The 14288-nt window shown below is 48.3% G+C and overlaps 1 protein-coding gene across 4 annotated transcripts in view; it reads left to right on the forward strand.

Annotated features, from left to right (window-relative positions):
• The window catches only part of LOC115094058 (sodium- and chloride-dependent neutral and basic amino acid transporter B(0+)-like), a 271756-nt gene that overhangs the window by 207511 nt on the left and 49957 nt on the right, over positions 1 to 14288 (forward strand). For all 4 annotated transcript variants that reach the window (XM_029606716.1, XM_029606718.1, XM_029606719.1 and 1 more), the window contains one exon: positions 5357 to 5456. In XM_029606716.1, the coding sequence (XP_029462576.1) occupies positions 5357 to 5456 (100 nt within the window). The remainder of the gene's footprint in view (positions 1 to 5356; positions 5457 to 14288) is intronic.

A 14288-nucleotide genomic window follows, 5' to 3' on the forward strand; every position in this document is an offset into this window, starting at 1 on the left:
AGAAAGAAGAATGGAGGTTGTTAGGGGGATGGATGAGCACCGGACAAGCCGGAAGGAGATAGGAAGTTAGTAAGCCTGAATGGGTTAGACACCTCCGCCCCCCCTCTCAGGCCACGTGTCCATCTTGGAGTCTCAACCTGCTCCTTCGTGCTCTCTGGGGAGGATTTTAAGAGCCCTGCTCGCCTAAATCCGCCCAAATCCGGGCGGATTTAGGCAAGCAGGGCCCTGCGCGCCAGTGAGCCTATTTTACATAGGCCTACCGGCGCGCGTAGAGCCCCGGGACTCGCGTAAGTCCCGGGGTTTTCGGAGGGGGGGCATGTCGGGGGTGTGTCGGGGCGTGTCGGGGGTGTTGGGGGCGGGGCCGAGCGCCACGCCGTTTTCAGGGCGTGTCGGCAGCGTTTTGGGGGCGGGCCCGGGGGCGTGGTTACGGCCCGGGGCGGTCCGGGGGCGTGGCCGCGCCCTCCGTACCCGCCCCCAGGTCGCGTCCCGGCACGCTAGCGGCCCGCTGGTGCGCGGGGATTTACGCCTCCCAGAGGGAGGCGTAAATCCCCCAACAAAGGTAAGGATGGGGTTTAGACAGGGCCGGGCGGGTGGGTTAGGTAGGGGAAGGGAGGGGAAGGTGAGGGGAGGGCAAAAGAAAGTTCCCTCTGAGGCCGCTCCGATTTCGGAGCGGCCTCGGAGGGAACGGAGGTAGGCTGCGCGGCTCGGCGTACGCCGGCTATACAGAATCCATAGCCTTGCGCGCGCCAATCCCGGATTTTAGCGGATACGCGCGGCTCCGCGCGTATCTACTAAAATCCAGCGTACTTTTGCTTGCGCCTGATGCGCCAGCAAAAGTAGGCCAAATCGCGCGGTTTGAAAATCTACCCCTCTGTGCGTCTCCCTTTGAGCCTCTTCGCCACGCTACGCTCAAGGATCTTAAGACTGTCTTTCTAGTCTCTATTTCCTCTGCTCGTCGTATTTCCGAGCTTCAGGCGCTGTCCTGTCGGGAGCCCTTCTTGCGTTTTTCTGATTCCGGGGTCTCTCTCAGTACTTGCTTAAGGTTGTATCCGCTTTTCATGTCAACCAGTCGGTAGAACTCCCTGCGTTCTCTCCGGAGGAGATTGCGGGTACGGCTGGGAGCGACCTCCGTTGGCTGGATGTCAAGCGAGTCTTGCTTCATTATCTTCAAGTCACAATGACTTATTTATTTATTATTTTATTATACCGAGTTTCATGATATGAATCACATCAACCCGGTTTATGAATCACATCAACCCGGACTTCCGCGTATCGGACCATCTCTTCATCCTTTGAAGTGGTCCCAACCGGGGTAAACAGGCTTCTAAGACTACGATTGCGCGGTGGTTGAAGGAAGCCATTTCCTCAGCATATCTTTGTCAAGGTCGTCCGCTTCCTGAGGGTCTGAAAACCCATTCTCCCAGACTCCCCAGACTGTCACGACCTGCTAGAGGCGCCAGCCGTCTGGAACCCACGAACTGCAGGAGGCACCTGCATCTAGACCTCTTACAGTCTTCAGAGGAGTCACCGAAGTCCCAGCGGCCGGACCTCTACGGGCTCCTCCTGGGGGGGTCACGTGCTTCCAGGGTGAAGTCTTCTAGCAAGTCTCTACGGTCCAAAAGGCCTTGCCCTTCGACGGTAGCTGCTACCTCGAAACAAGGGTCCACTTTCATAACAATGGTTTACGATAGGGCTGCTGCCACCTTCCCCTGGGAAAAAAAAGGATATTTGAACCTCTTCCATAAGATTTTGTTCGATTAGAATCAGAATCATCTGAACCACTTGAATTATCTCCATCAGAATCCTCAAACATTACCCGATGATGTGTGGATCGTGTTTGTTCTTGTTTATTAAACCATCGATAATACATTATTGGAGTTGGAATCCTGTTCGTCTCTTTTCAATTTTTTAATTTTCATCTGTTTTAACGAAGATTGAAAGTCATCCAAAGTCTTCTTATGATCATAATAAATTTAACCAAATATTTATCCAAATATGAATAAATAGCGGTTTACAAAATGGCAGATTCCACTTGGAAATGCCAATATGTTAGTTGAAGTTGGTTTGTTGCCTCTTAGTCAACCAAGACAACTAAGCATTTTAAAAATTTTTATTAGATGGTGATTAATAGTAAATCATACTGAAATAAGAATACTATTTTGAAGTTTTTTTGCATTTTAGGTAAATAAAATTGCCCTTCAAGCCCCTGAGGAAGGAAATCTTCCGAAACACGGGTCGTGTCGGGCACATGAAAGTTTATTAGTAAACGGGCAACAGATCTTCAGATAAGTGTTCTTCGTTTTTTTCAATAATAGTTCAATATATTATAATGTTTTACTAAAGAAAAGACAATTTAAAAATAGAAATTGGAGGACCTATGGTTTATGGCCACAATATCACGAATGTGATATCTCACATCCAAAGTTATACATTAAGGGGTAGATTTTAAAAGGTACGTGCGGGCGTCCATGTGCGTGCACTACCCGGCGCGCAGACATGGAAGTCCAATTTTATAACATTCATGCACCAGTGAGCGCATGTTATAAAGTCGGGTGTCGGCGCACAAGGGGGTGCACATTAGTGCAACTTGCGTGTGCCGATGCCTGCAGCCTTCCCCCATTCCCAACCCCCTCATCTAACCTTCCTACCCCTTCCCCTAACCTTCCTGTCCCCTAGCCCTATCCTAAACCCCTCCCCCCGACCTTTATCTTACTTTTGCGCCTACCTCTGGGCAGGTGCAGGTTGCGTACGCTGGCAGCCTGTCGGCATGCAATACCCCAGCACAGCAGCAAATGGCCTCTGTGCCGGGAGCCTCTGACCCCGCCCCACCCCCTCCCCGCCCCTTTTTCGAAGCCCCGGGACATACGCACATCCTGAGGCTGTACACACGTGGCCGGGCCATTTTAAAATAGGCCCAGCGCACATTAGCCCTCCTACATGCATAAATCCAGGCCTAAATGTTTGATGAGTTTAACCACAATAAGTGAAAAATTAAGAATTTGTGATCCTTCATTTATGAGGTCCTTTCCAGTAAAGGTGTTCCTCGTATGTATGGTTGTTTTCTCAAATGGATGTTATTTTTGACATAAAGAGCTGCTACTCCCACTTTTCTGTCCTCTTTATCCTTCCTTTACAAGTTATAGTCTGGGATGGCTGTGTCCCAATTATGAGATAAAGCAAAATAAATTGGGAAAAATAAAGAATAAAGTTATATTAAATTAGACTTTTAAACTTGCCAAGCAGAAACCAGGTAAGCTGTGTAGCCCTCAGCCAGACCACATATGCTGGAAATGTATTTGTAACTAGAATTTAGTAGCCCTTGGTTGGATTCCCCTTGCTGTGCAATTGATTACACACCTCATCCAGAAAGTCTGGTAGATAGAGCTTTGAGTTTCTTCCTTAAAAACGCACAGGGAATTTAAAAATAATAATTAGCAAGATAATATCACAACACACAAGACAGAATAAGAGCCTGCAGAACTAAGAACTCTGTTGGAGAAAATTGTGTTTTATTTTTTTGAAAATTATTCAGTCACACACAAGACAGAAGCAAAACTTAATAATGCAAGCCAATCTCAAAACTTGTGGGCTGGTATGCTCTTTGAACATTTAACGCCAAATATACTAAGCATTTCCCCAAAAATGTGAGTTCTTTTTTTTTTTTCCATAATATATCTGACCCTGGAGATGTGACTCTAATGCAATTGGCAGTTATTTTGAGTTTTAAAGTGTTAGAAATTGATATATACCGTATTTTCCGGCGTATAAGACGAGTTTTTAACCCCTGAAAATCTTCTCAAAAGTCGGGGGTCGTCTTATACGCCGGGTGTCGTCTTATAGGGCGAATAATTACCGTATTTTTCGCTCCATAAGGCGCACTTTTTTCCCCCAAAAGTGGGGGGAAAATGTCTGCGTCTTAAGGAGCGAATATAAAAAAAAATAAAAATCTAACCAAACCCCCCACCCTCCTGACACCCCCCCCCCAGACCTGCCAAATTAATTTACTAAAAACCCCCACCCTCCTGACTCCCCCCCCAAGACCTGCCAAAAGTCCCTGGTGGTCCAGCGGGGGTCCGGGAGCGATCTCCTGGACTTGGGCTGTCGGCTGCCAGCAATCAAAATGGCGCCTACGGCCCTTTACCCTTACTATGTCACAGGAGCTACCACTGCCATTGGTCGACCCCAGTGACATAGTAAGGGCAAAGGGCCATCGGCGCCATTTTGATTGCTGGCAGTCGACGGCCCAAATCCAGGAGATCGCTCCCGGACCGCTCCTGGACCCCCGCTGGACCACCAGGGACTTTTGGCAGGTCTTGGAGGGGTCAGGAGGGTGGGGGGTTGTAGAAAACTAATTTGGCAGATCTTGTGGAGGGGTCAGGAGGGTGGGGGGGTTGTATTTAATTAATTTGGAATGTCTTGGAGGGGTCAAGAGGGTGGGGAGTTGTAGAAAACTAATTTGGCAGATCTTCTGGAGGGGTCAGGAGGGTGGGGGGTTGTATTTAATTAATTTGGCAGGTTTTGGAGGGGTCAGGAGGGTGGGGGGTTGTATTTAATTAATTTGGCAGGTTTTGGAGGGGTCAGGAGGGTGGGGGTTGTATTTAATTAATTTGGCAGATTTTGGTGGGGTCAGGAGGGTGGGGGGGTTATTTAATTAATTTGGCAGGTCTTGGAGGGGTCAGGAGGGTGTGGGAGTTGTATTTAATTAATTTGGCAGGTCTTGGGGGGGTCAGGAGGGTGGGGAAGCTGAGGGATTAATTTTAAAGGGTCGGGGTGGGTTTTTTGTTTATCAGCTCGGGCGCAGCCGATAAAAAAAAAACCCGATAGGGCCGAACAAAAAAAAAAACATGATGTGAATTGGAACCGGAATCAGAACCGATTCTGGTTCCGATTCACATCTCTATCACTGGTACCTCCTTCTCTGCCTCTCAGATCTCGCACATGCACGTCTGCGCCGCTTCACTGCAGTCCTCAGGAGCGAGATCTGAGAGGCAGAGAAGGAGGGACCTGTAATAGGATACAAGGGTGGGCCAGAGGGATGCGTTACCGCTCTGATAGTCTTGGAGACAGGGAGGGCTGGGCAAGCAGGGAGAGCTGACCAATCCAAGCAGGATTTGTATACAACAACCAGCCAATCACCGGTAAGGTACATTGCTTGCCGTGATTGGCTGGTTGTTGTATACTGGGTACCACATACAGTATGGTTATGTAGTGACACTGAAGGGTAGTCTTATACGGCGAGTATATCCCAAACTCTATATTTTAACTGGAAAAGTTGGGGGTCGTCTTATACGCCCAGTCGTCTTATACGCCGGAAAATACGGTACTATGTTGGATCTAACTATTCTTTCTTCTAAAGGCAGGAATATATTGGGTCAATCTGATGGATTATTTCTGTGGTGGATGGGTAATACTGATTTCAGCAATATTGGAGATTATCGGAATCTGTTGGATGTATGGTAAGGCTTTTTAAATATAATATAAGTGTAGGGTTACAGACGGCCTGGTTTTGGAATGTAGAGTTTGGTTTTTAAATATGCTGTGCAGTGTCTGGCCAGAAGTACTGACTGGACACTATAAATATGGTTTGTGCAGCAGGCTGGCTGTATCACGCTCCTCTCCCCAGCAGTGCTTCCTGATTACAGGAAGGAAGAAGTGAGCTGCTACTTCTCAACAAACAGCTGTGCTTCATCTCTGCCCCCTGCATTCTTTTTCTGCTGTGATTTCATGTCATGGGGAGAGGTGGATGGGCATGGTAAAGCTCTCCGATAATGGCTCTCCATGCCTCCCGCAGATCCCAAGTGACAACAGCCCTCTCAGTGTGCTGGATCCATGGTACTGCTGAGCCATGGCAAGGAGGCAAGCATAGAGGAGGAGGGAAGACTCAGATAGAGGAAAGGATAGGATACAGGATAGGAAAGGTATAGAGTAGGGAGAAGAGAGAGATACACAGAGGGGTAAGGGGCGGTAAAGAAGATATGCAGAAGAGGACATGGAGCTGAGAGATATGAAGAGGTACTGAAGAAGGATGACACAAAAGGGAGACACAGTGGAGGAGGGGAGATATACAGAAGAGTATAGGGAAGAGGAAAGACAAACAGGGAGGGTATAGGGTAGGGAGAGGAGAGAGAGAGAGAGACAAGATGCTACAGTGGAGGAGGGGAGCAAGAGAAAGAAGGTATACGGGAGCGAGAGGGCTGAGAGACAAAAGGATAGAGAGGGAGGGAAAGGCACAAAGAGTGGAAAAGGGAAGGGAAAATTAAAGAGGAAATCATGAAAGAAAAAGAAGCCAAGGGGCCACAGAGCAGAGAAGACAAAGGTGTGCAAGTGAGGGAGAGGGAGTGGGGAATGAGAAAGAAGAGTGAAGGGGAGAAAATAGAAAAAGATGGAGACATATGGAATGCTGAGGATAGAGACAACGGCATGGATAGGGAGGGAGCCAGAGACAAGGGAAAGAAATACATCAACATGGGGAAGAAGGGAACTAAAGACAGGGAAAGAAAGACAATGGCATGGGGAGGGAGGGAACTAGAAAAAAGAGGGAGAGAAAGACAACGGTATGAGGAGGGAGGGAGCCAAAGACAAGGGGGAAACAATGGGGTGGGGAGGGAGGGAGGGAGGTAGAAACGAGAGAGAGAAAGACAATGGCATGGGGAGCGAGGAAGCTAAAGAAGAGGGAGAGAAAATTAATGGTATAGGGAGGGAGTGAGCTAGAGACAGGGAGGAAAGAAAAACAAAAGCATGGGGAGGAAGGGAACTAAAGAGAAAAGGGAAAGAAAGACAATGGCATGGGAAGGGAGGGAACTAGAAACAAGGGAGAGTAAGATAACGGCATGGGGAGGGAAGGAGCTAGAGATAAGAGGGAGAGAGACAATGTCATGGGGAGTGAGGGAGCTAGAAACAAGAGGGAGAGAAAAACAATGGCATGGGGAGGGAGGGAGCTACAGCTAAGAAGGAGAGAAAGACAAAGCCATAGGGAGGGAGGGAGCTAAAGATAACAAGGAGAGAAAGACAATGGCATGAGGAGGGAGGGAGCTACAGATAAGAGGGAGAGAAAGACAATGGCATGAGGAGGGAGGGAGCTACAGATAAGAGGGAGAGAAAGACAATGGCATGAGGAGGGAGGGAGCTACAGATAAGAGGGAGAGAAAGACAATGGCATGGGGAGGGAGGGAGCTACAGAGAAGAGGGAGAGAAACACAATGGCATGGGGAGGGAGGGAGCTACAGAGAAGAGGGAGAGAAACACAATGGCATGGGGAGGGAGGGAGCTAGAAATAATAGAGACATAAAGACAATGGCATGAGGAGGGAGGGAGCTAGAGATCAGATGGAGAGAAAGACAATGGCATGGGGAAGGAGGGAGCTACAGAGAAGAGGGAGAGAAACACAATGGCATGGGGAGGGAGGGAGCTAGAAATAATAGAGACATAAAGACAATGGCATGGAGAGGGATGGAGCTAGAGATAAGAGGGAGAGAAAGACAATGGCATAGGGAGGGCAGGAGCAAGAAATAAGATGGAGAGAGACAATGGCATGGAGAGGGAGGGAGCTAGAGATAAGAGGGAGAGAGACAATGGCATGGGGAGTGAGGGAGCTAGAAACAAGAGGGAGAGAAAAACAATGGCATGGGGAGGGAGGGAGCTATAGATAAGAGGGAGAGAAAGACAATGGCATGGGGAGGGAGGGAGCTACAGATAAGAAGGAGAGAAAGACAAAGCCATGTGGAGGGAGGGAGCTAAAGATAACAAGGAGAGAAAGACAATGGCATGAGGAGGGAGGGAGCTACAGATAAGAGGGAGAGAAAGACAATGGCATGAGGAGGGAGGGAGCTACAGATAAGAGGGAGAGAAAGACAATGGCATGAGGAGGGAGGGAGCTACAGATAAGAGGGAGAGAAAGACAATGGCATGAGGGAGGGAGCTACAGATAAGAGGAAGAGAAAGACAATGGCATGAGGAGGGAGGGAGCTAGAGATAAGAGGGAGAGAAAGACAATGGCATGAGGAGGGAAGGAGCTACAGATAAGAGGGAGAGAAAGACAATGGGATGAGGAGGGAAGGAGCTAGAGATAAGAGGGAGAGAAAGACAATGGCATGACGAGGGAGGGAGCTACAGATAAGAGGGAGAGAAAGACAATGGCATGAGGAGGGAGGGAGCTAGAGATCAGAGGGAGAGAAAGACAATGGCATGAGGAGGGAGGGAGCTAGAGGGAAGAGGGAGAGAAGACAGTGGCATGAGGAGGGAGGGAGCTAGAGATAAGAGGGAGAGAAAGACAATGGCATGAGGAGGGAGGGAGCTAGAGATTAGAGTGAGAGAAAAACAATGGCATGGGGAAGGAGGGAGCTACAGAGAAGAGGGAGAGAAACACAATGGCATGGGGAGGGAGGGAGCTACAGAGAAGAGGGAGAGAAACACAATGGCATGGGGAGGGAGGGAGCTAGAAATAATAGAGACATAAAGACAATGGCATGAGGAGGGAGGGAGCTAGAGATCAGAGGGAGAGAAAGACAATGGCATGGGGAAGAAGGGAGCTACAGAGAAGAGGGAGAGAAACACAATGGCATGGGGAGGGAGGGAGCTAGAAATAATAGAGACATAAAGACAATGGCATGGAGAGGGATGGAGCTAGAGATAAGAGGGAGAGAAAGACAATGGCATAGGGAGGGCAGGAGCAAGAAATAAGATGGAGAGAGACAATGGCATGGAGAGGGAGGGGAGCTAGAGATAAGAGGGGGAGAAAGACAATGGCATGAGGAGGGAGGGAGCTAGAGATCAGAGAGAGAGAAAGACAGTGGCATGAGGAGGGAGGGGCTAGAGATCAGAGGGAGACAACAAGGGCATGGGGAGGGAAGGAGCTTGAGATAAGAGGGGGAGTAAGATAATGGCAGGAGGAGGGAGGGAGCTAGACATAAGAGGGAGAGAAAGACAATGGCAGGAGGAGGGAGGGAGCTAGAGATCAGAGGGAGAGAAAGACAATGGCATGAAGAGGGAGGGAGCTAGAGATCAGAGGGAGAGAAAGACAATGGCATTGGTAGGGCAGGAGCTAGAGAGAAGAGGGAGAGAAAGACAATGGCATGAGGAGGGAGGGAGCTACAGATAAGAGGGAGAGAAAGACAATGGCATGAGGAGGGAGGGAGCTAGAGATCGGAGGGCGAGAAAGACAGTGGCATGAGGAGGGAGGGAGCTAGAGATTAGAGGGAGAGAAAGACAATGGCATGAAGAGGAAGGGAGCTACAGATACAAGAAAGAGAAAGACAATGGCATGAAGAGGGAGGGAGCTACATATAAGAGGGAGAGAAAGAAAATGGCATGAGGAAGGAGGGAGCTAGAGATCAGAGGGAGAGAAAGGCAATGGCATGAGGAGGGAGGGAGCTACAGATACGAGAGAGAGAAAGACAATGGCATGAAGAGGGAGGGAGCTACAGATACGAGAGAGAGAAAGACAATGGCATGAAGAGGGAGGGAGCTACATATAAGAGGGAGAGAAAGACAATGGCATCAGGAAGGAGGGAGCTAGAGATCAGAGGGAGAGAAAGACAATGGCATGAAGAGGGAGGGACCTATAGATACGAGAGAGAGAAAGACAATGGCATGAGGAGGGAAGGAGCTAGAGATATGAGGGAGATAAAGACAATGGCATGAGGAGGGAAGGAGCTAGAGGGAAGAGGGAGAGAAAGACAATGGCATGAGGAGGGAGGGAACTAGAGATAAGAGGGTGAGAAAGACAATGGCATGAGGAGGGAGGGAGCTAGAGATAAGAGGGAGAGAAAACAATGGCATGGGGAGGGAGGGAGCTACAGATAAGAGGGAGAGCAAGACAATGGGATGAGGAGGGAAGGAGCTAGAGATAAGAGGGAGAGAAAGACAATGGCATGAGGAGGGAGGGAGCTACAGATAAGAGGGAGAGCAAGACAATGGCATGGAGAGGGATGGAGCTACAGATAAGAGGGAGAGAAAGACAATGGCATGAGGAGGGAGGGAGCTAGAGATCGGAGGGCGAGAAAGACAGTGGCATGAGGAGGGAGGGAGCTAGAGATTAGAGGGAGAGAAAGACAATGGCATGAAGAGGAAGGGAGCTACAGATACAAGAAAGAGAAAGACAATGGCATGAAGAGGGAGGGAGCTACATATAAGAGGGAGAGAAAGAAAATGGCATGAGGAAGGAGGGAGCTAGAGATCAGAGGGACAGAAAGGCAATGGCATGAAGAGGGAGGGACCTACAGATACGAGAGAGAGAAAGACAATGGCATGAAGAGGGAGGGAGCTACAGATACGAGAGAGAGAAAGACAATGGCATGAAGAGGGAGGGAGCTACATATAAGAGGGAGAGAAAGACAATGGCATCAGGAAGGAGGGAGCTAGAGATCAGAGGGAGAGAAAGACAATGGCATGAAGAGGGAGGGACCTATAGATACGAGAGAGAGAAAGACAATGGCATGAAGAGGGAAGGAGCTAGAGATATGAGGGAGATAAAGACAATGGCATGAGGAGGGAAGGAGCTAGAGGGAAGAGGGAGAGAAAGACAATGGCATGAGGAGGGAGGGAGCTAGACATAAGAGGGAGAGAAAGACAATGGCATGAGGAGGGAGGGAGCTAGAGGGAAGAGGGAGAGAAAGACAATGGCATGAGGAGGGAGGGAACTAGAGATAAGAGGGTGAGAAAGACTATGGCATGAGGAGGGAGGGAGCTAGACATAAGAGGGAGAGAAAGACAATGTCATGAGGAGGGAAGGAGCTAGACATAAGAGGGAGAGAAAGACAATGTCATGAGGAGGGAAGGAGCTAGAGATAAGATGGAGAGAAAGACAATGGCATGAGGAGGGAGGGAGCTAGAGATAAGAGGAAGAGAAAACAATGGCATGGGGAGGGAGGGAGCTAGAGATAAGAGGGAGATAAAGACATTAAGACAATGGCATGAGGAGGGAGGGAGCTAGACATAAGAGGGAGAGAAAGACAATGGCATGAGGAGGGAGGGAGCTAGACATAAGCGGGACAGAAAGACAATGGCATGAGGAGGGAGGGAGCTAGACATAAGAGGGAGAGAAAGACAATGGCATGAGGAGGGAGGGAGCTAGACATAAGAGGGAGAGAAAGACAATGGCATGAGGAGGGAGGGAGCTAGACATAAGAGGGAGAGAAAGACAATGGCATGAGGAGGGAGGGAGCTAGACATAAGAGGGAGAGAAAGACAATGGCATGGGGAGGCAGGGAGCTAGACATAAGAGGGAGAGAAAGACAATGGCATGGAAGGGAGGGAGCCATCGATGAGGGAAAGAATACAATTGCACGGGGAAGGAGGGAGCTAGAGATCACAGGGAGAGAAAGACTATAGCATGGGCAGTACGGGAGCTAGAGATAAGAGGGAGAGAAAGACTATTTATTTATTTATTTATTCAACTCTATATACCGACTTTCAACTTAATTTCAAGGCAGTTTACAATAATAGAATTTGCAGTAGCAAAATTCAAAAAACAGATATAGCCAACTTATCATTATACATCATACATTGTTATTACTAAAATGTTAGATTAATTACATCTTACTTCTACGTAAAATTAAAAGGGAGAGAAAGACAATGGCATGAAGAGGGATGGAGCTTGAGATAAGAGGGAGAGAAAACAATGGCATGGGGAGGGAGGGAGCTACAGATAAGAGGGAGAGCAAGACAATGGGATGAGGAGGGAAGGAGCTAGAGATAAGAGGGAGAGAAAGACAATGGCATGAGGAGGGAGGGAGCTACAGATAAGAGGGAGAGCAAGACAATGGCATGGAGAGGGATGGAGCTAGAGATAAGAGGGAGAGAAAACAATGGCATGGGGAGGGAGGGAGCTAGAAATAAGAGAGAGATTAAGACAATGGCATGGAGAGGGATGGAGCTAGAGATAAGAGGGAGAAAAAGACCATGGCATGAGTAGGGAGGGAGCTAGAGATCAGAGGGAGAGAAAGACAATGGCATGGGGAGGGCAGGAGCTAGAGAGAAGAGGGAGAGAAAGACAATGGCATGGGGAGGGAGGGAGCTAGACATAAGAGGGAGAGAAAGACTATGGCATGAGGAGGGAGGGAGCTACAGATAAGAGGGAGAGAAAGACAATGGCATGAGGAGGGAGGGAGCTAGAGATCAGAGGGAGAGAAAGGCAATGGCATGAGGAGGAAGGGAGCTACAGATAAGAGGGACAGAAAGACAATGGCATGAGGAGGGAGGGGGCTAGAAGTCAGAGGGAGAGAACAAGGGCATGGGGAGGGAAGGAGCTAGAGATAAGAGGGCGATAAAGACAATGGCATGAGGAGGGAGGGAGCTAAAAGACAATGGCATGAGGAGGGAGGGAGCTAGAGATAAGAGGGAGAGTAAGATAATGGCAACAGAGAGTAGGATTAAATGGGCAATTTTCTCAGTGGAAGGGAGTAGACAGTGGAGTGCCTCAGGGATCTGTATTGGGACCCTTACTGTTCAATATATTTATAAATGATCTGGAAAGAAATACGACGAGTGAGATAATCAAATTTGCAGATGACACAAAATTGTGCAGAGTAGTTAAATCACAAGCAGATTGTGATAAATTGCAGGAAGACCTTGTGAGGCTGGAAAATTGGGCATCCAAATGGCAGATGAAATTTAATGTGGATAAGTGCAAGGTGATGCATATAGGGAAAAATAACCCATGCTATAATTACACGATGTTGGGTTCCATATTAGGTGCTACAACCCAAGAAAGAGATCTAGGTGTCATAGTGGATAACACATTGAAATCGTCGGTTCAGTGTGCTGCGGCAGTCAAAAAAGCAAACAGAATGTTGGGAATTATTAGAAAAGGAATGATGAATAAAACGGAAAATGTCATAATGCCTCTGTATCGCTCCATGGTGAGACCGCACCTTGAATACTGTGTACAATTCTGGTCGCCGCATCTCAAAAAAGATATAATTGCGATGGAGAAGGTACAGAGAAGGGCTACCAAAATGATAAGGGGAATGGAACAACTCCCCTATGAGGAAAGACTAAAGAGGTTAGGACTTTTCAGCTTGGAGAAGAGACGACTGAGGGGGGATATGATAGAGGTGTTTAAAATCATGAGAGGTCTAGAACGGGTAGATGTGAATCGGTTATTTACTCTTTCGGATAGTAGAAGGACTAGGGGACACTCCATGAAGTTAGCATGGGGCACATTTAAAACTAATCGGAGAAAGTTCTTTTTTACTCAACGCACAATTAAACTCTGGAATTTGTTGCCAGAGAATGTGGTTCGTGCAATTAGTATAGCTGTGTTTAAAAAAGGATTGGATAAGTTCTTGGAGGAGAAGTCCATTACCTGCTATTAAGTTCACTTAGAGAATAGCCACTGCCATTTGCAATGGTTACATGGAATAGACTTAGTTTTTGGGTACTTGCCAGGTTCTTATGGCCTGGATTGGCCACTGTTGGAAACAGGATGCTGGGCTTGATGGACCCTTGGTCTGACCCAGTATGGCATTTTCTTATGTTTTTATGTTCTTATGGCATGGGGAGGGAAGGAGCTAGAGATAAGAGGGAGATAAAGACAATTGCATGAGGAGGGAGGGAGCTAAAAGACAATGGCATGAGGAGGGAGGGAGCTAGAGATCAGAGGGAGAGAAAGACAATGGCATTGGTAGGGCAAGAGCTAGAGAGAAGAGAGAGAGAAAGACAATGTCATGAGGAGGGAGGGAGGGATTCCTCGGTTCCGTATGAAGATGTTATGCTCAGTCATTGCGTCCGTTCAGCCGGGAGAGTTCCGGGCTTCCCTAGATCTCACCGAAGCCTACTTACACATTGGGATCCGGGCAGATCATCAAAGGTTTCTAAGGTTTTCCATGCTGGGACAGCATTATCAGTTTCAGGCGCTACCCTTTGGCCTAGCCACGGCTCCCCAGACATTCACCAAGATTATGGTGGTGGTAGCTGCTCAGTTGCGCAGGGAAGGATTGTTAGTACATCTGTACCTGGACGATTAGCTGATTCAGCGAAGTCGAAAATACTCTTCCAGGAGGTGGTTTCTCGAGTTCTGCAGTTGTTGAGATCGCTCGGATGGGTAGTCAATGAGGCCAAGAGTCATTTGGTACTCTCTCAGTCTCTGGAATTTTTGGGAGCTTTGTTCGACATGAGTCAAGGGACAGTGTCCCTCACGGAGGAGCGTATGTTCGAGCTCCATGGCCAAATACGAGCCTTACTATCCAACCATCTTCCGACGGTCTGGGATTACCTTCAGGTCCTGGGCTCCATGACTTCGACGCTGGATTTGGTTCCGTAGGCTTTTGCTCATATGCGACCTTTACAAT

Source organism: Rhinatrema bivittatum, chromosome 6 (genome assembly GCF_901001135.1).
Source record: "Rhinatrema bivittatum chromosome 6, aRhiBiv1.1, whole genome shotgun sequence".
Lineage (NCBI taxonomy): Eukaryota > Metazoa > Chordata > Amphibia > Gymnophiona > Rhinatrematidae > Rhinatrema > Rhinatrema bivittatum.